The 25,965-nt window shown below is 38.3% G+C and overlaps 2 protein-coding genes across 3 annotated transcripts; one reads left to right on the top strand and one right to left on the bottom strand.

Moving 5' to 3' along the window:
- Nucleotides 1-10,525: 10,525 nt before the first annotated feature.
- LOC117124306 lies at nucleotides 10,526-16,349 on the top strand. 2 transcript variants are annotated; one of them, XR_004447957.1, is made up of 5 exons: nucleotides 10,526-11,320; nucleotides 13,771-13,818; nucleotides 14,159-14,418; nucleotides 14,607-14,668; nucleotides 15,424-16,349. XR_004447957.1 is itself a non-coding variant. In XM_033270495.1 (3 exons), exons 1-3 carry the CDS (start codon nucleotides 11,167-11,169, stop codon nucleotides 14,329-14,331), a joined length of 375 nt encoding a protein of 124 aa, XP_033126386.1. In that variant the 5' UTR covers nucleotides 10,526-11,166; the 3' UTR covers nucleotides 14,332-14,699. The 2 variants fall into 2 exon arrangements, 1 of the variants encoding a protein (XP_033126386.1); XM_033270495.1 differs by lacking the exon at nucleotides 15,424-16,349 and having other exon boundaries at nucleotides 14,159-14,699.
- LOC117124305 lies at nucleotides 11,403-13,850 on the bottom strand. Its single transcript, XM_033270494.1, has one exon. It carries the CDS (start codon nucleotides 13,299-13,301, stop codon nucleotides 12,630-12,632), a length of 672 nt encoding a protein of 223 aa, XP_033126385.1. The 5' UTR covers nucleotides 13,302-13,850; the 3' UTR covers nucleotides 11,403-12,629.
- Nucleotides 16,350-25,965: the final 9,616 nt, after the last annotated feature.

The following is a 25,965-nucleotide window of genomic DNA, read 5'->3' as shown; positions in this document are numbered from 1 at the left end:
TCTCTTATACACATCTATGTTTTACTTAAGACTTTCCAATTAGGCCAATGCTTGGAATTTAGATATAATACCTATGCTAAATTTACATTTAAAATATTTAGCCATATTTAAATGAGTACATTTCCTTATAATTTAAGGAAACAGAACTTTATAAATGGGCCTGAAGAAGTTTGTTTAGAAGTTGGGTATTTATTTTTTGTTTATTAAGTTGAAGGGCGGGTATTCTTCATAGTGAATTTAAATAAACTGATTATTTATGTTTCAAAAACTTACTAACAGTGTTGTTGCTTGTTCTTACTATAGTGGTTAATGATAGTATTTAATTTAAATTTTACATGTACCATACCATATTTTAGGGGAAATACAACCTTTACTAAATGAGATCAGACACAAATGGAATTTAAACCTCTAAAGTCCTGCTGAAAATTCAATTTAATTTGTTATTTTTCATTAGTCCATAAGTAAAGAATAATGTATGCATTCTATTGGCAAAACTGAATATAATGCCTATCAGATATTTTATGCTTCATTGGTTTTTGTTTTAATTTGGAAAAGCGCATTATGTCCATTTTGACTGGGGTTATAGAAAAAACTATATTAAAAAAGTATTTCAGTATGTTTTTTTGTTGTGTAGTTAGTACACTTACACAAAAAATGCAATATAATTCATTTCTATAACAGAAGGCTAACAAGAAACGCGTTTTGCTCAATATCTTAAAACTATGATTTTGGCTTATAATGCGTTCTTCCGAATCACGGCAGTATAGGGTTTGCATATTTTGGAAAAAAACATTAATCACAAACGTTGCTTTCTTTTTACTCAGAATCTGTGTCTCTAATTGCTCAACCGTAAAATTTTGATAATAATATTAATATTATAATATGACCATAAATTCTTCAAGTTCATATGCAAATTAGTCTAATTAAGCAAATTAAATTTGGAAATTGGAAACTGCATCCCACAGTGTTTTATGAGGCGCCAAATGTACTTTCATTATTTAACAAAATTATATGCATATAATTCATTGTTTACAATATAATTCAATATTTCTTCATTATATACATACAATTTGTTTTACCTTCAACAAAATTATTTATAAATAAGAAATTCATGTACATTCATTATATATAAATAATGGCTCCACATTAATTATATAACGGCGAAATAAAAACACCACGAGGCATTTAGTAAAAATTAAACATACAACCGTCTTTAATCGTGAATCTGATCGCGGACTCAATAGTGAGTCCGATCGTGTAGCAGTAGCAGTTATGTTTCGAGAAAAGTATTCTCATCATTAGTGCGAACATAACACATTTTGATAAATCTTATATGAATTAGAGCTCGTGTATGTAAATTGGCGTAAAACAGTATTGAAGTGAGCAGCGTGACCACTGCTTGGGTATTTACCCAAGATTTTGGGTATTTTGACTTGGTCTTGGGTTCTTGGGTATTCCGTTCAAATCCTTGGGTATTTTATTTTTACTAAGAAAATTAAATATTTTTGTCATAGAGGAAGAATTAATAAGTAACTAAGTATATTTCTGTCCATTCAAGTAAGCAAAACTCAACGAAGTGCACATAACATCGTTAATTGACTGTTAATTGCTATAAACATGGGTTCAGAATTGTTAATTTGTGATTTGCTTTGCCATTGATCTTACCTATTTAATGCATTACAGAATAAAACTTGATCACTGATCTACACTGATAACACTGGCCGACTGAGGGCGTATTTTTCTATCCGTATTATTACATCATGAATATTAATTTGAATAATTAACACAAACAATTACAATAAAAAATGGTTTATAAATCGAACTGTAAGGGAAACTACATGCGAAAAACACGTATTTTTCGAATTTTAATGCATTTTCAGGAAGCTTGGGTAATTCTGGGCAATTTTTGATGAATCTTTGGTAATTTCGACCCAGTCATTGGGTATATCAAAAATTGTGAGTGGTCACACTGGATGTGAGGTATGTGTTCCTCCCGTCGAGTGTGATGGACGAGTTTGTAACACTCTCCTGAAATAGCTGTTAAAAGTGTGGTAATAAAGGAACATAACACCCGTGGTAACTGCCCTCGTTAAAGTAGTATACATAAAGCAACCATGAATGATGAAGATAGTCCAATATTTGAAGAAACAACTAAAATTTGCACTTAAAGAAGGTAAGATCAAGGCCGTAGCTTCGAAGCTGTATGTTGTACTTCCCAGCTCACCCGACACCGCGGCTAGACCGCTGTTGATACTATGCGACTATGCTGGCGCGACATTAGAACGTGAAAGGTGGAATGAATTTCAACAGCAAGAGTGGAATTTTCGTAGAACGATAGCATCTAGTAGAAAATACGCTAATAATGTCGGGAAGAATGAATGCTGAACCAAAAAGCAGTTTAGCATTGAATACTTAAAATATAATACTAGAATTTTGGAGTCGTACCAATGTAAGTTACTTGAATGTGAAGACGAGAAACGAACTGCAGAATGGTATTTAAAAATTATACAGTATTATCACTTCATCAAATCAGAAATACAGCCGAAATTTTCCAAAAATGAAACACCAAATCAAAATGGCAGACGTATAACAAAGGCAAGGTTAACAGAGTTGTGGTTAACGGATAGACGTCGCGCTATTTCCATAATAAAGAACGGCTGCACAGTTGAAATTCCAGTGGCATGCCCAATGCCTGTTGATGTCGTGAAGCAGTATTTTGATGAAAAAGCTAAAAAGAAAATACCTTAAATTATATTTGCTCGACCAGTACTGGAAGAAATAGAACATAGTGAAAATGAAAATATTATGAGACCCTTTACACGAGAAGAAGTTGACAATGAATTAAAGAAAACACAAAGAAGAAAGCACCTGGTTATGATGCAGTTACTTATGAAGATTTTTAAAAAGATCCTAAAAACATAGAGTTAATAACAGAATTTTATAACACATGTTTAAAAAACAAGATACCTGGGTGCGTACCTTTGGTCCGAAGGGTTTTTATTCCGAAGACTCATTGGTTCGAAAGGTCTTTGGTCCGAAGGCCCGTTGGTCCGAAGGTTCATTGGTCCGAAGGCAGGTTGGTCCGAATTAGTGACCTTTTTTCAAGGAATGTACGGAGTAAATTAAAAAGATCACTTTTCTAAAACAATATTCCCAAATTTTGCCTAACAACATATAAGGCCAAGTAAAAAAATTACTAGTTTCTTGCCACCTCCTGCATCCATTTTCGCTGCCTCACCATTTAAAAAAGTATATATATACTTACTTTATTTTGCGAAATGTACGAAAATCTGGCTAACTCGCATCTGTAAAATTTCTCGCTCGATCGTGGATAGGGAGATGTTCCCAGTGAGAATTTCAGTTGAACTATTACCAGTATTATTATGAATTAAAACTTAATGTACTATGATACGAATCATGTCTAATGCTTTCTGTTATTTGCTTTTAATGTGCAGTGGTGGCACTACAGGGGGCACAGGGGTGGGAAAAATTCCCCCTAGAAAATTTGTTGTTCCCCCAGTTTTCCCCCCCCCCCCAAAAAAAGTATAAAAAACAATTCGTCGGGGAAAAAATATATGTATTTTCTACATATGTTAGTAGATTATCTAATCAGATGCTTTCGCCGCCATTGTCAATGTGTCTACTTTGTAAAAGTGAGAAACTAGTTAAGTAAATGAGTCTGTTAAGATTTTCCAAAAACTGGATGGAAGTTACTTGAATTCCCCTATTCTCATTTTTTTTTTTAAATGTCTCCTGCTTAAACATTAGTTATACTTACGCTCCATTCGTTTGGAATCTCTTTAATTTCTAATAATTTGTTAAAAAATATACATAAACTGAGCTGACAAGTCATGCTAGCAATAATTGTATATTGTTAGCCAATGGTCTACATGGTGGCCCCAAACATGTGTTTTCTTCAAATATTTTTGTCTATATTTTAATTAATTATTCGGATCAACAGACCTTTGGACCAAAGGACCTTCGGACTAATGCACTGACCCCAGATACCTGATGGTTGGAAACATGGGATAATCAAATTATATAAGAACATGATAGTGTAAATATTAATGATTTGAGACCAATATTACCCACTATGTATAAGTTGTTTATGACAATAATTCAAAAACGAATGCTTCCATGGACTGTTGAAAATAAAGTGATTAATGTAAATCAAAAAGGAGCAATGCCACGTAATGGTCTACAGGAACACGTATTTAGACTAAATGCAAAATTTGAAGATTTTAAACATAAATCGGGTTAACTATTTACATTGTTTATAGACTTAAGTGATGCATTTGGATCTGTAGATTATGATTCACGAGCTTTCATTTCATCAGTATCCTAAAGATTTTATAGAGTTAAGTAAATTTGTTAATTTGAACAATGTTTAGATAGATGGGTTCGAGCGGTTAATACATTAAGTAGTAGAATTCCAGTTTCAATACAAGCATATGTTGTTGATATTGTAATTATAACTGAGCAGGAAGAAGGATTAAATTACGTAACTAGTATTACTGATGAGTATTTGGAATCTTCTGGTATGGAGATAAACGACATAAAAATGTGGTCTGCAACATGGTCAGAGATCTTGAGCCAGTTGGTATAAAAGGGATTACACAGGGGACGTAGTATGTCAGATCCAAAATAATGAAGTACCTAAGCTAGGAAAAGGGAATGAATATACTTACCTGAGGTTCGACCGCAATTCAATTAGTGCGGTACATGATGAACAGAGGGGTGATATCATAAATAATGTAATAGTAATGTTAGAGAATATTGATAGTTCTCCTCTGCCAACTGCAGCTAAAATACAAGCTATTAACGCAATGGTAAATTCAAAATTGAATTTTTATTATGCTAATATGTACTTCACTAGTGTTAAACTTAAAGCCATAGAAAAGGAAATTGTTGAATATGTTGTTAAATATTTACTACCCCAATGCTTATGAAAAAAAGTGCAAATTATGTAATAACCCATACGAAACCGTGTCTCATGTATTAAATGGGTGTATATATCTTAGAATAATAATAATAATAATAATAATAATAATAATTTACATTTATATAGCGCATATTGCACAGTGCCTCTATGCGCTTTACATAAAATTATAGAAATTAAAGAAAAGATGTTGAATTTACAAACACCGTATTGCCCGTTATGATCGAATAGTTAATTATATTGCCAGAGAATACTATGAGAGTAAATTAGATAAAGAACAAGTGTTTGAGAATCAAATAGTAAAAAGTAATATGTTTGGTCTTGATAATGACAACCAATTGCAGGTAATAGAAGACAGAAAACAAGATATATTAATTATGTTGATAACAATCAAAATAGAACCGTACGATGCATTCCTTGACGAATGTTTTAACACAAAAGTAGCATATTATGTTCCAATTAGGGATATTATTGGAACTATAGGATATAAATGTGGAGTAATAGCTTGCATTGTTGGCTCTCTCGGTAACGTGCATAGCCGATTTTGGCCAGGGTTGAGTACCCTGGGGTTTAACAATGAAAGGTGTAAAAAATATGTCGATATTGCAGTGTGAGCGCTATGATTGGCTCATGGTATACTTGGCAAAGTAGGTGTATGGCCATTGAAAATTAAATATTGGAACAGAATGTTGTAAACATTGAAAGAAAAAGTGCTTTATGTTATGATTTGCTTAAGTGGGGTAATCCGCCTTGGTGGACCCCCAATGTGTATATGTGGAAAAGAGCAAGTAAATTTATTGATATATGTATGTATGTGTATGCGTGTAAACATGTATGTATTTAATGAAATTTATATAGTGCATTATACTGTTCCCTGATAATACCGAGGTCTCTAAAAGAAAAAAGAAAAACTAAATGTGGTAATTAGCTGACGTGTTGCAGTTGAACTGGTGTTATATCTCATTTTATTAACAGCCAAATTAAATAATTATGAACCGTTCAAGAATCAATCAGTAAAAACTACAGAGGGAATAGCAGGTGAGAAATTTGATGGTTTAGCGAATAATAACGCTAAGTTCGCTATTTTGGATCACATTAGCTCACACGATCGGCTTGACACGATTGAATCGCGGTGCGACCGCATTGAGGGGAATCAACATGATAATGCCACTAGGATAAGCACTATGGAAGGTAATGTTGAGTCTCATTCATCTCAACTAACTATCCTATTAAACAAAATTGATGATCTTGAGAATAGATCAAGGCGTAATAATATTATAATAAACGGTATATCTGAAAAGATGAACTTGGCCAAGATTCCATTGCTTTCATAAAGCCATTTCTAACTGGTTATTTGGATATGGATGAAGTTGATATTGAAAGACATTGTCGAGTTCGATAGTTTATTTTCTGATGTAACAAATGTATGTAGGGGTGTAAAGCATGATGTTGATGTGGGAAATGCAATTCCCCCGTAAAACTACCACCATAGAGGATAAATCCGTTAAAACTAAAGCAAATGAGAAGGGAGATTGACTACATGCTCGAGAATAACATTATAGAGCATAGTAATAGTAATTGGTGCTCCCCTTGTTTGTTGGTGCCCAAGCCAGATGGTACGTTTCGATTTTGTACTGATTTCAGAAAGGTGAAATCTGTCACTAAAACTGATTGTTTTCCGATTCCACGAATCGATGATTGTATTGACCGTATTGGTTCTGGTAAGTACATAACAAAATTTGACTTGCTAAAAGGCTACTGGCAGGTTCCCCTGTCAGAGATAACCAAAGATATATGTTCTTTTGTAACGCCTGACGGTTTGTACCGTTATAAAGTGATGCCCTTTGGGTTAAAGAATGCCCCAGCGACCTTCCAAAGGATGATGAATGAGGTTGTGTCGTCCATACCTGGGTGTTGAGTATATATAGATGATATCATTATTAAAAGTGGTGATTGAAACGATCATATTGCTAAAATTACTGCTTTCTTTGATGAATGTTCTGTCATGCAGATTACAGTAAATCTAAGTAAAAGTGATTTTTGTAAAGTACACGTAACTTATCTTGGATATGAAATATTCCAAGCAATAGTTAAGCCCACACAGGCAAAGGTTGAAGCGATAGTACGAATGGCGACACCAACGAATAAGAGGGATGTTATGAGATTTCTGGGCATGGCTGGTTTTTATAGGAATCCTTTGACTGACCTGTTAAAGAAAGGTACAAAATTTTTCTGGTCATTAGAATGCCAGAAATCGTTCGAAAAAATTAAAGCAATTCTCACAAATTCACCCGTTTTGTTGGCGCCAAACTTTGAAAAACGCTTCAAGCTTGCTGTTGATGCAAGTGACATAGGAATTGAGGCTGTGTTGATGCAGGAACAAGGTGGGGTTGATCACCCTGTTTGTTATTTTTTAAAGAAAATTTAAAGAGACACAACGCCATTACTCGACTATTGAGAAAGAGTCATTAGCTCTCCTTATGTCCTTACAAAAGTTTGATGTATATTTATGCCCAACGATCACCCCAATTAAGGATTTTACTGATCACAACCCCCTTGTGTTTGTGCAAAAGATGAAAAACAAAAACCAGAGGTTGCTTAGGTGGAGTCTGATTCTCCAAAGGTATAACCTAGAAATAAAACATATTAAAGGGGTTGATAATGTGATTGCAGATACACTATCTAGAAACTTGTAAAAAGATTTGAACACAGGAAACGGTGTGAAAAGAAAATGCGTATTTAATACCATTACTTGTAACCTTTGCCATTTAAGCGACTCAAAGCCAGTTCTTAGTTACGGCAAAGTCAGTTGTTATCTTGTTAATGTTTAAAGTTTTCATTACATTGCAAACTTTTTTGGAAGAGGGGGAGTGTTACGCCCTCATGAGCTCGTATACCTTAGTGTTACCTCAAATCTGGCTAGGTCTATATGTAAATGAGCATGAATGTAAACAGTAGTGAGTTGGAAGTGGTTGGTACGGTGATATGAAAATGAGGAAACAGTGTAAGGTAGAATGGACGTGATGTCCAAGTGTAAAAACCAAGAAACATGCAGTTTTGTTGCTCATGTGCTATCAGAAGGTGGGCAATTGCATGGTCTATGTGTATTGTTGACCGGTGCATGGTGTAGTGAAGTTGTTTATTGGAAATAAACCGTTTTCTATTTGCAATTAGCCAAGGCTCCAGTTTTTTTGTGTTCGTGACCGTAACACTCTCCATATCATATGCTTTAACCTTCACAATACTGTATCTCCACTTCTGTCTTTCAATAGTATGTCGTACAACTTTGTTTCTACTACGATTTCTTGTCCGCCCACCTTGGTTAGATTATTTGTACATGATCTCCTTTAGCACCAACTCTTCTTGCAGCCTCGTGTGTTATTATTGATGCTGTTGCTCCACTATCAAATATTGTGTTAATCTTCGTCCCATTTCTAGCTTTAACAGCAATCGCCATCAGCATACAACCTCCAGGCTTAAAAACCACACCATTTTGTTTCACCTCCCTTGGCTTCTCGGGCTGTTGAAAGTGAATAGATGGATGGTGTTTTCTCTGGCAACCATCTTTCCCACAGTATCCTTTCTTAGATTTAAATACACCATGACCTGGTTTCAAACATCGGAAACGTGCTCTCTTTTCCTTAACTAGTTGGTATTCTGTCACTCACAGCTTTCGCCAGGTATGCTCTGCAGTCTTCTGTCGTGTGCTGGGCACTATCGTGGATCAGACACGAACTGTTAGCTAGTAGTGGTTCACGCACATCAGCCGTATGCACTGATGCAGTTGGTTTGGTACGCTGGCTTGTGATATGGCAGCTACGCAGACTCACTATAGAGTAGTCTACACTATTCCTTTCCTCTTCCAAGAAACTCAATAAACCAGACATCTTCTCAGTTTCTCCGATTTTATTTTTCTCATCATGTATGTGTCGTACCCATCTTTTAAACACATCGTCCGGTAATTTCTTCTCTATTTCTCCAATCACTCGAGAATTGGCCATTTCCTTCTCCAAAATCGATGAATTCCACCAACTTTCTAACTTCACCCTCCTTTACCGCTCTATGCTTTACCAAATCAACCACTACTACATCCACCAGCTTTGATCTATTACCATATCTGTCGTCTAACCTCTTCCACATCTTTTCAATCTTGTCCTCCGCCGGCATGACAACTTTCATTGGCTCACTACCTAAACAACTTCGCAATGTGTATGATAACTGGTCACTGTGTGTCGTTGGTTGGTTGGTTGGTTTGACAGTCCTCTTTAAATCTTGAATACAGCTTTACATCCCCATTAAATTTAGGGAGCTCCATTTTCTTCAACTGCATACGAGGTTCTGTAGTCACCATTTTCGCCTTAAGCCTGGTTTCCTCTCGACGTAAAAGTCAGAATTTCTTACGTTTCATACGATTCTTACGACTCTTAAGCCTGGTTTCCTGTCGACGTAAGAAGACAGATTTACTTACGACTACGTCGTTTTGTCGTAACAAAATGCAATTTGACAGGGAACCGATTGCGACTCTTACGTTGTGAAATCGACGTAACGTAAGGTTAAATCGTAGCAGAACAGTGTTGGACAGGAAACCGACGTAATGAACTTTCAGACGATACGTCGATTTTCCACAATTTGACAGGAAACCGCGATTCAATGACTTATGCTTGAGTGAACATGCTTGCGTCGCCGTCTCTTATGTCTCTTACGAAAGTTGACTTGAAGTCAACTTTCGTAAGAGACGTAGCATTATGAAACAGAAATCGTAACAAGCAGCCAATCAGCGACGAGATTTATGACGTAGCCATGCTATGACGTAGTCGAAAATAGCGAGGCTAGATTGTTTATAGTAGGCCTAGTCAATACGAAAAAGAAATATCCAAGCAGTATCTGTAAATTCTATGCAATAGGTTTGTTTAATCATCACATATTGAAATAAAATTCCAAAATAAACATGGATCAATTGTTGTCGGAGCAATAGAGAGATGTTTTTTCGAAAACATCTATTGATTTCAGATGTCATTTGGGCCTAGCTTTGTATTAAAAGATTAGTTATACAAGTTTGTCGTCAACCATGCTCTGTATTTCATTCTTAAAATTGTATCTTTGTATATTTTATTAGAATAAAAATTTGGTATATGTATTGAATGCACAAAAAGGTTTTTATAATACTTAAGCAAAATAATATCAATTTCGACTATTGTATTTCAATCAATAATTATGGTGTACGTTCTTGCATGAAAATTTTTAAAAAGGCCTGCCTCGCCCTTGGTGAATTGTTGTTCTTGCACCTAGGCCTATCATCTCAATGGTCGGTAATGGCACTCGCAGTAATAAATATAAAAAATGTAGTATTGAAATTAAAGTCCCAGCACTAGCCATTATTGTTTGTCAGTTGGGGCTTTTGTTTTTCGTTATCTCAATTCAAAGCATTGATATAAGCAAACATTCCGAGAATGCATGGGATATTTTTTCACAACAAAAGAACGTTTATGAACAATTGGGAAAGGGCGGCTTGGCAAAGAGTTCTAACAATTGTATTCGGATCTCGAGTTTGGAATCGGCGAACATTTCTGCGGTGTAGTCAAAGACCGCCTGAGATTCAACAGATGATAATATATCAGAAACAGCATGATATCGAGACCTGAAGTCGATACAAGCTTGGGGACGAGTTCTAATCATAGTACCGATTACGTAACATTATGTTCAATGCTACACCCTAAACTTAACTTAGACATCATAAGTTCTAAAGATGCCGTCGTCAACAGAAGTGAATTTAATGGAGCTGGTACAAAATTACCAGTGCCTGTATGACAAAAGAGTCATACAGAAATGGAAAAAGAGAAAAAAAAACGCATGGGATGCGATATCTAAAGAGATGGGTATTAGCAGTGAGGAATGCCAGCGCATATACAACGCTAGGCGCAGAGCATTTGCAAGGTAAAGTACTTCTATTGTAATATATAGTATTTATATACGTAGTAAAAGTTGCTTTTAACTGATACTGGCTATAATCAATTACTTGTGCTTTTAGACATCTTGTACCACACGTGAGTGTAGTTTGTAGATTAACAGTATGCAATGCAGTTGTCTACATTTCATGAGATGTGCTATCATTGATTGTGCCTTTTTTAAAAGGTGCATTAATAAATACATTTTTTTTTGTAATGTGGTAGACATCTGAAGAAAGCGAGGGAAAGTGTTCCCTACCCGTAGGCCCTGAATGGGAACATATGAGGTGGCTAGTAGTTCACATAAACCATCGCAAAACACAAGAAACTTTAAATTGTAGTCCTGGAGAAAATGCGACAGAAGATGCTAGTGAAGAGTGTATGCGACTGCTGTCAGAGACTCAACAATTTGATGTTGTTGTTCATGCAGATGAAGGTACATTATTATTTTCTCGTTTACCAATTATTCTAATCTTTATATTAACATTATTTCCAACGCATTATCACGGTTTCTTTGGTTTGGTGTTCCTTCCAGTTGTTTATTTTAAACTTTTCAAACACTTACAAACAAAAACTAAAGAATAGAAGAGCACAATTAGGTACATTAATTCCTCCAGCGATTTTTAATTTGTTGTAATCTGTACAGCTATATTGATCATAGGCCTATATATACTGCCCATTATATTTAAAAATCAATGCTTTTTGCTATTTAAATCACGTTGCCATATTTATTTTTTTAAATTTTATTTACTCTACTACTACTGGAATTGATGCTAGCAAATGGTAAATTTACTCTACGATAAAAAAATACAACTTAAAATGAGAAAACTAATATTAGAATAGTCTGTGTTTTTTTGTTAATTATGAGTACAGTTATAACATTCCATTGCAATCTCACATGGCCATTCAATCACTCTTACAAAAGCATAATTTCTAACTGATTACAGTACTTTAATTTTTGTTATCTTTACAATGTGTATTCAAAAAAATTACCGTACTGTTACATGGTAGTGAAAATGATTAACCATTTTATATAATATGCACTAACAGAGCAAATGTCATTACATAAACAATCTAGCCTATGTTACATGAAATATATGAAAGTCCCTCTGTCATGGATTAAAATAAGCTATATTCTATTATTCCAATAATTAAAAAAAACTCCAGTCAACACTTTTTTTGAAAAAAAAAAAACAAAAAGAAAACAGTGATCTAATATTTTTTTCTATGTGCCCTTATTCATAGAAAGGAGAAATTTGATAATATTAATATAAAAATCCACAATAGTTGAAGGTACAGTACATAAATATATTGTAAATTATAAAATCATATTAACTAAAATTACCAGTGTGACAAAATGAAGGGTACTAGCAAACTACCAAAATTGTATTGACTTAAATTTCCAAATAATATTTAAATTTATAATTACTTGCATTCTAAAAACTGTTTTTATAAAAGCACTATAAATAATCACATGCAAACTGATTTTTTGGAAAACCCAGGATAATTATTTATTACAATTTAAAATAATAACATAATAAACAAAAACCAATTTAACTTGCAGTGTCAGCACAGGGAATATGGGCTGGGTTATTAGTTTTTAAATGCCTAATGAAACTGTCCCAGTTCTCTATAGTAATAGCATCTAATAATCTAATTGTTTCTCACCCTTAAATATAAACTGACAATTGTGAATAGATGATTAGTTGCCCAGGATTTCAATTACAAAATGTGCATCAAAGCATTCATCTTGTAGCCAGAGGGCCGCAGTTTCTCACAACATCACACTGCCAAGGTAATGCACCTCCTGCACTGTTAAAATAATTTGAAAATGCTTCTCTTGTTTCTTTAGCACTTGCTGTGTAATAGTTGGAGCTTATTCTTCTCGCGTCCCTTATTCCTCCTTCGTCATCTCTCACTATGTTTCTCCATTCTCCTTCCTTAAATTCACCATTGCAATCGCTATCGACAAAGCCACTTGGAATGTAATGTGCATTTTCAGTTTGCGTTAGGTAGTTATGCAAACAGACCACTGCTTTCACTACCTTATCAACAGTCTCTATATTGGCTCTTATTGGTCGTCTGAAAATTCGCCATCTGGCAGACATAATACCAAAGGTATTTTCAATGGTGCGTCGACCCCTTGAAATTCGGTAGTTGGCCACCTCCTCTGCTTCAGTTAGTCGTTTTCTGCCAAATGGCTTCAAAAGCCATGTCTTCAGGGGAAAGATATCATCGCCAAGAAGAGTGTATGGCAGGTTATAACCCCCAACAGCTGATGGCAGTGGCATCATTAACGTCCCCAATTCAGCCTTGTTGAAAAAGAATGACTGACCAAAGATGGCAGCATCGTTATCCCTGCCATATGAGCCAATACTCACCCACGTGAATGAGTATTTCGCATCGCAAATACCCATCAATACAGTACTGTGAAATCCTTTATAGTTATAGTACGTTGAGCCCCCAAATTTGGGGCACTCAATGGCAATGTGCTTCCCATCAACAGCACCGACAGCATGAGGTACATTCCACTCGTCCTCAAACTATTTGGCAATCTCGAGCCAATCCCTCTCACTTGAGGGCATTCTAAGGTACGTAGAGTTCAATGCTGCCCAAATGGCATCACACACCTCCTTGATGATGTTTGAGACCGTTAAACGACCAAGTCGCCATGCTATCTCCAGTTGCGAGGTAGCACAGTGTCACTACAACCCTTTCATCTGGTGACACATGTATTCGCCCTCTGTTTTCTCTCGGTTTTAGATGAGGCTCTACCATAGCTGAAAGTTGCTTGAACCTCTCAGGACTCATTCTCAGGTATCTTTAAATAAATATATAAAACACAAAGATAAATAACTGACCAATAACAATTAATTTTTTTTTCAGAAGAGATAGATGATTCTTTGTGGGATGTCACACCACCAGAGGACAAAGGTAACTACTTTAAATGCTCATTATATATATATATATATTTTTAAAGATGGTATCCTTATTATAAACCAAACAGACTGACTTGTGGGGGTCACAAGTGAGTTAATGCTGTATTTCTGCCCCTATGTATACTTGGGTATAGTTAAAATTTGAGCATAATTCAAAAGATATTTAGCTATTCATATTTTAATTAAATTTTAGTATGCTGTAGAATTTTTTTTTAAATATGAATGGATTTTATTTTGGTGTGATCATTCCTAGTATACAAAATCATTATTGGGGTAATTGCAACATAAAATTCAACATAAGTACGGTACTTGTTTTAAATTTGTTCTCAATACAGATAACATCAGCGACGATGTAGATGATGATATTGAAAATAGCAGTTATGAAATTGACGAACGCAACGTAGAAGTTGAAGTAAACATGAAAGATGGAGAAGAAGGCAAAATTGTTGAGGGACTTGAGATCAACACGATGAAGTTGAAGAGGAGGAACCTGGATCAATTCAGGTAGTAGAAGACAAGAGTCAAGAGTCAAAAACTGGCAAGAATGAAGCCCAAAGAGGATCGATGAAGAAGAGAAGTGTTGACAAACCAAACAGTAAGAAATCTGTGTATGATTGCTTCATGCTAATAACTTGTACAAATCACCCTTGTCCAATAGAATACAAGCATAATTACATCATCTCAGTTTAAAACAAACATATTTACACACCCCACCCACATAAAAACTACATGTTATTTTACCCATGTAACATACGTTGTTATTACTGTTTATACATTTTTCAGAGGCTGTTAAAAAGGCATGGGCCAATAAATCCAAGCCAACTGAAAAGACTGGACCGAGCAATGTAAGTATCAGTATAATAGTCAATCGCTTGATTTGATAATACTGTAGCTGGAATCCACAAATGTAATATGGGTTGTTAAACAACTGTCAACATTTTTACACAAGTGTAGAAACAGTACCTTGATTCAAAGTAACATGCAATATTTAAATTAAAAGATTTTGATGACCAATTGTAATAGAACTTGGGATATAATAGGCATTTTTTATGTCCAGGTACAGTACTTTAGTCAACTTCCCCTAAAAAATGGAGAAAGTTTTCTATAAAAAAAATCAATATTTTTTATGTGCACTTTCAGAGGAGATAGAGAGTTACCAAAAAAGAAAAGGCCTACTGTTTGTAAATTTGCAATAATGTTGATAATTGTATTTTTCAAATTTTAGTGTGTGACAGGTCGGTTCAGGAAATTATATAAAGAGGGTCCCTAATGATCAACTATGGCTAGATGGACCACCCTCATTAAAGATTGATGAAATAAAATTAAATAATTAATACAATATTAAGAAGCAGCAGCCTGTTCCGAGAATTTTAACATCTTCCCTTAATAACAAAGATTTTACAAAAGGCCATTAGATTAATGTAGTTTGTAAATTAGAAAACCCAAAGCTTCTACCTACAATACTGAATTATTCTACAAACTACATTTTAAGTATTAAAGTTTTGATTCAAATGTTTCTGATCAATTCCTTTTACATTAGCGGATTCTAAATTGTATCTCAATGACATTTTTAATTGTTGGAAAATGATTAATTTGACAGGAGATGAGCGATGTCGACAAGAAGTTGTTAGAAATAATGAAAGGAACTGGAAATGAAGATGAAGCCGACAATTTTGGGAAAATAGTGGCAGCAAAAATGAGAAAGATCAGCGAAGACGACAGGGGAGAAATGGAATTGAACATCCTTATGCTGTTTAACAACTATCATAAGAAAAAATAAACCATCAAATCATATCTCTTCACTCCCAAAACTTATTTCTTTTTTGTCTTCAAATATAATGGTATTTTTGTGTTTAGATGTCTGACTGTAGTATTAAATTGTATTACTTGTTCACTAATAAATTTACTTCATCGTTATTTTCTTATGAAACCACAGAAAAAAATTACCCTGCTACCAATTTTCGCCGACTGATTTTCATGTATTTTGTTTACTAAGAAAAGCAAAATTAAATATTTAATGGAAATTTTGATAGCAAATATTGGTAGCAATAAATTTTTACATGGTTTACATGGTGGTATGACATGACGGTATGATTGATTGTAGCTAAATTAATCATTATATTGCTACTGGTTTTTAAATAGAATAAAATGATGATAGGGTATAGGTATTGATGATGATGGTGGTGATGATGATGATGATGATGATGAATATGAATTTCTACTGGCCCATTATGCACAGACACATGGATAGAAACAATGGTACGGTTAGTCTGGACTAAATATGAAATTACTATTTGCAAGTTTTCCAGATAGCATTCATATTGGACAATAACAATAATGACTATCTGAAAGAATGGTGTCAAGCTTAAGAAGAGGTGGGAACATAACTGGCAGAATAATAATAATAATAATAATAATAATAATAATAATAATAATAATAATAATAATAATAATAATAATAATAATAATAATAATAATAACATTTATAATGCGCCAGTATCCATCAAAGATCCCCATTGTGCAAAACAGAAGTCGAGAGAATGTTAACAGTTTTGTAACCTTAACTACAAAAAAAATAATAACTATCAATGGTGGGGGAGGCTTCAGGAGTACCTTTACTTGCCCAAGGTAGATAATATATTCCTAATTAGTAACTCCTAAGACTAACGGAGGGAAGGAATGTCTAAAGGGAGTTCCACACTGCTGCCCTCACAAGAGTGGCCTTAACTTAATCTATGCCTAAAAGAATATAATGCAAAGATTCGTAACCAAAAACATACCATATAGATGGCATAAGTAAATGCTGTGTTTTACACCCCACCCACATTTCGCATACCTAAACATACTGATATTAATAATATAGCAGTAAATTGGGTAGATAAAATCAATTGGTACACAGAGCAATTTGTTTTTTAATGAAATTTTGTCAACTTGGCCGGTCCCTAGATGAATGGATGCACATGAAAAAGCAATGTACATGTACTGTATGAGCAGTGATTTAACTCCTCGGCTCTCAGGGCCCCAAGAAAAGCAATCGCGGGGAGTGTGAAATAAAAAGTTGATTCTATATTATAATGCCCTACTAGGTATATAGCCTAGCCTAGGCCTATTTATTATAGTTGATAGTCACACAATATAATTAATAATAACATAACATAATTTGACTCCTTAAAATAACATTAGGCCTAGACCCTGCTCCCTCCAATCCAAACAAGTAGGCCTACCTAGGCCCTTGGGATGTATACAGCCTAGGCCAATATTATAGGTAGCCTAGACCTAGCTAGAGCCTTGGGCCAACCTACGGCGGGCCCTCTAGGAGACCGAACCCATGGTCATGCAGAAAAACATTCTCTGTCCTGATTCATCAGGGTCTTGAACAGAGTGTGGTATTGGCCGTGGCTCACTCTTTCCATCAGAACTTTTCTCGTCCTGAACTTATGAGTTCTTGCCCACGTCTTTGTACATTCTTCTCTTCTCTTTCTTCTTCTCTGTAAAATTCTAAAGCAAAGTAACTTCTTTGCAAGGAGCTTCTTGTTGATACTAGGCATGTTTGTTCATTGTTCTCAACCAAAATAGACTTGGAAAGAGGCCGGTATTCGTTAATAGTGGTGGTTAATAATAATAAATAATTATAATAATAATAATAATAACAAAATTGTATAGGCTACTGCGTGGTATACAATGTGTGGAGTGTTGGTAGACTACTCAACGAAGCAAGAACCGCTGAATTTTCATGTTTTTCTACTGTAGAACAATCTGACCAGTTTCAGCCACATCAAAACATGGTACGTCATAAAGGCTACGTCATAATTCCCGTATCTGATTGACTGCTTCTTATCTTACGAAAGTCGACTTGGAGTCAACTTTCGTAAGAGACGTAAGACAAGGCAACGCAAGCGTCACTGAATCGCGGTTTCCTGTTAAATCGTGGAAAATCGACGTATCGCATGAAAATTCAATACGACGGTTTCCTGTACAACACTGTTTTGCTACGATTTAACCTTGCGTTACGTCGATTTCACAACTCATCAGTCGCAATCGATTTTCTGACAAATCGCATTTTGTTACGATACAACGTCGTAAGTAAATCTGCCTTCTTACGTCGACAGGAAACCAGGCTTTAGACTCTTTGGTTCCCACCTCATGAAATATCCTTCGCATCTCCTTATACATGTCTCTAAACTCATCTAACCATTTATCTTCCTGATCCTCATCCTCTTCTTTCTCTACTTTGTTAATCACTGTATCGTGAGCTGTACGAAGGTTACGTCAGCACTCCTTAAACTCTGCATCTACTTCCTCAATATAGCTAGTAGACATTTTTTGTGCCAATGCCAATCTTAATGAGTCAGCCTGACTCACAAAGTTTCTCTTGCATGCTCTCCGTGCTCTCTTTGCATCCTCCATGGTATGTTTTATCTCTAGGTTTAGGTTGTTACTCTCTTCAGCTGGTTGAGCTGACGTTTTCGAATGTTTCGTTTGAATAATGAATGACAGGAGTCAGCATAAATTAATCGGTTTGCTTTATTTCAAACAAGCACCAGCAGTCAGGTTCGAAAACCTGTAATAAACAAAACATTCAAAGAAATGCAAAAAAATAAGCTAAACATGCATATTCAAGACACTAAACACCGACGTTGGTGGCGTCCTCTAACTCCAGCTACATGGTATACTCTCGTGATCTCAATCAATGTATTTTACTATAGCATAACAAAATCAATAAATGACAATTAACTCTTCTATAGTTATTATCTGTTTAACCGGTACCACATAAGGTGTCACTAGAAAAGCCATCAATCACATATGTGAGCTGGAAACTTAAATCGTTAACATGAGCTAGTATTTAGGCCTACATCACCATCTACACACGTGATAACAATTAACTCCGGCCAAAAGATAATTAGCCCTAGACTAATCCCGTAGGCTGAAACTAGCGCGGCAATAAACCTACGCTAGCTCACCTTTTACAACAGGGTATTAACATGAATAACGGGAAAGCATCTGTAACGTTCTATCTATGAATCTACTATGTGTTAATTAATTACTCACGTCTAGCACCTCTTAACTTATATCATTATAAACGAAATCTCAATTCAACATTAAGTTGACTCGGTAAATTCACTACTACGGCTATGGAAGCCCCTATAGAAACACTGGGGGCGCCAGATGCTAAATCAAATTTCGCACTCTGCGAAACACTAGTAATATAACAGAAATTAAAAATATTGTAACGGGATCGTAACGGATTTCTGTCAGGATAGCCCGGGTTCGGCAGTAGATGTACTCCACTGACTGGTTCTACACTTGCTCTCACACAAACACCATCACAAACTCTCACGCAATATACTCACCACGGCAGTATATACACAGGAGAGCAGGAAATAAATGACTAGAAGCAATGTATATAGGTCCGGTTAGCCGGTATAGTTGGCTACTTTATTTAATCCAATGACAAAGTGGAACACCACGTGTATAATAACAGGGTACAGCGGCTACTCGGGTACTACCGCACTGGTGCACTGCGTGGCCGAACTGACGCCGTGCGCCGCTGCACCTGCATTTATAGGGGCAGCCACGCGCGCGTCCCCAAGGATCCTTCCACTATGATGGAAGGGGACCAATTTTGTTACATAGCCCCCCCTCCCAGATGGGTTCGTCCCCTGGACCCATGCATAAATACAGAAATACAAAATTGGAAACAACAATAACTTCAACTATAAAATTTAACTATAACTTTTTAACTTTAAACTAAGCCTATCCTCAGAGGGTCTAGTATGCCTCTGGGTAACTTCCACCTGGGGTCTTAAGAGCCCAGGGGATTAGATTAGATCTTCCTGAGGATGTACTCCCGCTTGACCTTGTCCACTCGATAGACGCCATGCTCATCATCTCCCAAACGGTAGTGCGAGCTCTCCCATGTTTCCACTACTCGCTAACACGGTCTCCCAGCAAGGCTTCCATAGACACTGGCGCCAGAGGGTTATCTTTCCTTTTCCGTCGATTTGTCCTGGCCTGGTTCCTGTCCGGTGAGCTCAGGAGAGGTGGTTTTCCTCCTGACACTCGCCTGATTTTAGGCATCAGCGTGTCTCGGGTCTCCTCCTCCAGCAGATCAAGAGCTTCCGGTGAAAGACCCAGGTCTAACTCTTCCCCTGGGGGTTCTACTGCCTCCTTGGCAGGTGCTATCACGCATGGCTGTACTGTGTCCGTTTCTCCAAATCTCGGTGATTCCTCTCCTCATGACGTCTCCTCCCTTCCTTGGTACTGAATAGTCCACTGAATCTTATCTCGTACCTCTTGGGCTTGGTTCTGTTCAGGGTTTTCTGGTAGTACCGTTTCAAACTGCAAATCCACAGGAATCCGTGTCTCTCGGCCAAAAATCAACATGTTGGGAGTTTCACCCGTAGATTCAAGAGGGGTTGCCTGATATGCAAACGTGGCATACGGCAACCAATCATCCCAGTCCCTCTGAGCTTTCACCGGTTCAAGAGAAACAGCGAGTATGTTGACTAGTGTGCGATTAAATCGCTCTACCATCCCGTCACTCTTCGGGGTATAGGTTGTAGTTCGGGTTTTGAGAATCCCGAGAAGCCTGCATATCTCTGCCAGTATACGGGATTCGAAATTGCGCCCCTGGTCTGTATGGAGTTGTTGGGGAATGCCAAATCTGAGCACGAACTCATCCACAAATTTCCTTGCGATTGTTTCACCAGTCTGGTCCGGTATTGCATATGCCTCCATCCATTTAGTTAAGTATTCGCCGACTACCAGGACGTACTTGTTACCGTGGTAGGATTCCGGAAATGGTCCAAGGATGTCCATGGCGACACGTTCGAGGGGCTTGGAAATTGGCCATTTTTGTAAGGGGGCTCTCCTCTTTTTCGGTGGTGCCTTCCGCCGAGCACATATCTTACAGCATCGAATCCATGATCCATACGGGGCCAGTAATACCGTTGCTTAAGCTTTCCAAGGGATTTATATACGCCCAGGTGTCCACTCGTTTTTCCCCCGTGCACCTCGTTCACTACCTTTTGTCGGAGGGGGCTCGGTACTAGCTTCCAAGTTATATCCCGTCGGTCATGTGACTCCCACTTTCGGTGTAGGACTTCTTGGCGTACCTGGAGTGCATCCCAGAGAACCCAATATGCTCTACACTCTGGTTCAACAGCATCCCATGCCGGTCTACTACCGCCCGATTCCTTAGCTTCTATCACCCACTGCATTGTCTTGTCCTCTAGTTAGCTAACTCTAATCGCCTCGAGAGAAATTTCGGATTCCAGTGTAGTTACTCGTACGGTAAACGTATCGGCCGGTTCACTACTAGGTTCGACTTGATCTGTACGTCCGCATTGTTTGCACGGACGCCTGGATAACCCGTCAGCATTTCCGTGCTTCGTGCCGGGTCTGTGTTGTATCTGTAAGTCGTATTCTGCAATTATCTCCAACCATCTGGCAAGCTGCCACTCTGGATCCTTAAAACTCAACAGCCATTTCAGCGATGCATGGTCTGTTCGTACAGTTACACGCCTTCCATACAAATACTGTCAAAAATGTTTAAGGTACACTACAACAGCCAACAATTCTTTTCTCGTGACACAATAATTCTTTTCAGCTTCTGCCAAAGTCCGACTAGCGTACGCTATAACCCTCTCTTCTCCATCCTGGATTTGAGACAGGACTCCTCCGAGCCCAATGTTACTGGCGTCGGTGTCCAGTATAAAGTCACCTTCTGGTCGAGGATAAGCCAAAATTGGAGCTTGTTGGAGCTGTTTCTTTAGGGCAGTAAATGATTGTTCCTGCTCCGGGCCCCACACGAACGGCCTGGCTTTCTCAGTTAACAGGTACATTGGGCTGGCTAAGCTGGAAAACCCTTTCACAAACCGCCGGTAATAAGATGCTAAACCCAGGAAACTCCGCACATCTCGTACTGTTCTTGGTTGGGGCCATTCAGTCGATGCCTTAACCTTATCCGGATCAGTATGGATGCCGTTCTTGGATACCACGCGTCCGGTCAGCACTCTCTCCATCAACCTTTCAAATGTGGAGGGGGCATTACACAATCCGAAAGGCATGACCTTCCAGCTTAATGCCCACCCCTAACAACGAAAGCGGATTTCTTCTGCGCCTCTTCGTCCAATTCGACTTGCCAATACCCAGAGGCCAAGTCTAACGTGGAAAAAGAGCAAGCTCCCGCTAGCGCATCCAGCGAATCATCTATGCGGGGTATCGGGTATGCGCTGTCTCTTATACACATCTAGATGTGTATAAGAGACAGGTATTGTATTTGGGACACGTGGTATCCAAGAACGGCATCCATACTGATCCGGATAAGGTTAAGGCAGTGACTGAATGGCCCCAACCAAGAACAGTACGAGATGTGCGGAGTTTCCTGGGTTTAGCATCTTATTACCGGCGGTTTGTGAAAGGGTTTTCCAGCTTAGCCAGCCCAATGTACCTGTTAACTGAGAAAGCCAGGCCGTTCGTGTGGGGCCCGGAGCAGGAACAATCATTTACTGCCCTAAAGAAACAGCTCCAACAAGCTCCAATTTTGGCTTATCCTCGACCAGAAGGTGACTTTATACTGGACACCGACGCCAGTAACACATCTCCTGTCTCTTATACACATCTGATGTGTATAAGAGACAGGGATACCACGTGTCCGGTCAGCACTCTCTCCATCAACCTTTCAAATGTGGAGGGGGCATTACACAATCCGAAAGGCATGACCTTCCAGCTTAATGCCCACCCCTAACAACGAAAGCGGATTTCTTCTGCGCCTCTTCGTCCAATTCGACTTGCCAATACCCAGAGGCCAAGTCTAACGTGGAAAAAGAGCAAGCTCCCGCTAGCGCATCCAGCGAATCATCTATGCGGGGTATCGGGTATGCGTCCTTCACCGTAGCTTCGTATAATTTGCGATAATCCACACAAAAGCGTTTCGTCCCGTCCTTCTTAGCTACAAGAACAATGTTTGACGCCCATGGACTTGAGGTAGCCTCTATCACACCCCGGTCCAACAAGTCCTGTACTTGTTTTCTAATTTCGGTCTGGTGTTCCAATGGGTGCCTTCTGGGAACTTCCCGTATGGGTACCGCATTCCTCGTATCGATATGGTGCTTAACCAGGTTCGTTCGACCCAAATCACCACTGCCTTTCGAGAACACGTTCTGATATTTCTAGAAGAGACTCGTTATCTCTTTGCTGTATCCAGGTACCGATTTTATGCTTTCCTGGTAGAGCTCTCTCAAATGGTCTGGAATCTTACTGGCTTCTGGAACTCTCCCGCTGCACGCCTGACTCTCTGAAACCGCCTCGACCGGAGTTAGAACCCCGACTTTCGTACCAGCTTGTAAGGTTCTTGTCACTTTCCCCGGATTGTACACTCGTAGTGGAATAATCTCTTCCTCGGCTGAAACCAACACTCGGGCAAACACATTATCAGCCAACTCGTCCGGATCTATCGGCTCCACCATACACTCCCCCTTAGGCCTTTTGGTACATCGTACACGTCCTGTCACTACATGCTCATGCCCGGGTAATAACTCGACCGTCTCGTGTATCAGCACCCGGGGATAGAACTGGCTGCCGTCATGACGGAAGCACCGGATTCTTTCTCGGCCTATTTGTAGTTCCAAACACTTTAGATTCACTATAGCCCCAAGGCTCAACAAGAACTCCATTCCCAGGATTCCAGGGGATCGAATTTCTGCCACAAACACTCTGCATTTCCGGACTGAACGGCCTACTTGTACTGCCAACACGGTCCCGAACACTGTCAGGGCACCTCCATCTGCTTGCCTCATAGTGGTGCAGCTGGTTCGTAAATCTGGTCGAGGTACCTCGGGTATCCTGTGGTAAAGGTCCGCTGGTAGCAATGTATGTGTGGCCCCAGTGTCCACAAGCAGGTTCACATCTAGGCCCTCTACTCGTGCTTTAACGTACAGACCTTGGTTCGGATTGTCCTTTATTGGGCATTCCAATTGAGGGGAATGATGTGACCGTCTCTTCCATTTTCTACTCCGACGCTGTGGCCCTTTTCTCCTTACAGCCGCTCCCCGGGCCCCGGAATTGGCTGATTCTCGTTTCCCGACTCCGTACTTTGACTTACAGGCCTATTGGACCGACAATCTCTGGCAATATGTCCTGCCTGTTGACAGCGATAGCAAATAACACGTCCGCCTTGGCCTATGCCAACTGTTTGCCTGGAATCTGGTACAGGGGCTGACTGTGGCAGATACCCCGGAGGGTTTAACTTTTCCACCAGCCTAGCCAACGTGTGTTCAAGCTTGTAGAGTCTGTCTGACGTCTCGTCCTCGTGTATTGCTCGTATACGGTGTGCAGGTTTCTCTCGTCCCCGCTGTTGTTCAATCTTTTTAAAAAATTCCACGTTCAACGCAGCGGTAACGTCCTCGTCCAGTGTCTTTGGACAGGATCTAAATATACCCTCTCTCATTTCCGAATCCTCCACCGCGTTCATAAAATGACCTTTGGCCAGTCTCTGTCTCTGGTCCTGAGGTACGCTCGTATCGCCAGTTCCCGGATAGCTTGTGCCAGCTGCTGCAGGGATTCTCCTCCCTTCTGTCTACGCAGCCTTAACTCCATCAGGAAGTTCTCTGCCTGCTGGGCAGTCCCGAACATCTTCTCTAACGCCGCTACTAGTTCCGAAAACGTATATCGCCCTTCTGGAAAATTACCCAGGGCTTGTCCCTTCAAAATAGCAGCAAGAAACGTAACGGCCTGCTTATCATTCCAGCCCTTTGCAACTATACATGAATTGAAATGGTCCCGGTACTCCCGCCACGGTACCTTGCCCTCGTAACGGTCCGGCTGCACTACTGGCTTTCGCCACATCTCTTTATTACCGAACTCTCGTACAAATTCTGACTCCCCGCAAATCGCGTTCTGTCTCTCTAACGGCCATGGTTTCTCGTCCGTCGTACGAGTGTTATCAGTCGCGGGGTTCCAGCGATCCAGATGCGAGGAACGGGGAAGTGTTTAGTAAAGTATTCGTACCGGCGAATACACCAGTTAATAGTCCGATCGGACGTACGACGGACGAGAAACCATGGCCGTTAGAGAGTCATGGACTAAGAGCTGTTATTCACTGAGTGGTGTACATAATTTATAAAGGCCATACGCATCTGGTAGGATAAAATATTATGAAGTTCTAATGTGACACTCTGCTGCTAAACGGTCGTAGAAACTTATTTTTTCACATGTTTATTTGCATATGTCCAAATAAAATGCAAAATAATTAATTATGCAAAGTAGTGATGAAAATGTAGATTTCACCTTTGCAGCCTATTGGAAAGTACAAATTCTGTGGATAATTCAACAATAAAATTTTGGTAATGAGGAAGACGCCGATGAAAGTACTATAAACTTGGGAAGAATATAGGGATTCCTGGTCATTTTATACAAAAATAATGAAACCATCCCCATTGTCCTCAGAAATAGTACTGGGCTAACTTGGACATTATTATCGGATTCTAGACCAATGCTACGACCCGATCCAAGAATGAGTACTAGTAGAATGAAGAATTAGTAGAATTAAACTTTGCCTAATGGAATAAGAATTCTTTTGAGAGGAATCGACAGCCATGCAGATATAAAAAGAAACATACCGTATCTATTCGAATAAACGTCCCGGGGCTTTTATTATTGTTTAGAAGTGTTTTTGAGGGCGTTTATTTGAGGGACGCTTGTATTTGTTTGTGTGTAAAATAGATACGTTTATACTTGAATAAACTCCCCAAAAAGCAAAAGCAAAATATTTCGCTAATAAAATTTAAGAATCCAAAAAGAACACTAACAAGATAATGAGATTACATAGCTAATTCTGTTATTAACAAAGCTAACTCTAGGCTTAGCTTTTTTGTAAGGAATGTTAAGTTTTTCGACATTAGGATCCAAAAAATATTTTGTTCTGCATTATTTTTCTGCCGCTTTGATTATTGATGTCATCACTGTAACTCCCAACGTTATTTTCCTATTCCCCAGCGTCCACTAATTTTTTTCTATTAATGGACGACGCTTTGGCTTGATATTTTTTTAGGTTCGTGTGCAAAAAAAATCCTCATTTTTTCGTCACCGCGAATACATCGAGCACCGCGATAAAAATTGAATTGTAATTGAAAATTACTTT

Source organism: Anneissia japonica, unplaced genomic scaffold (genome assembly GCF_011630105.1).
Source record: "Anneissia japonica isolate Jap-2015-1 unplaced genomic scaffold, ASM1163010v1 scaffold288012_len1326614_cov192, whole genome shotgun sequence".
Classification (NCBI taxonomy): Eukaryota; Metazoa; Echinodermata; class Crinoidea; order Comatulida; family Comatulidae; genus Anneissia; species Anneissia japonica.
The sequence above is the reverse complement of the archived record's forward strand: the minus strand, read 5'-3'. Positions and strand labels throughout refer to the sequence as shown.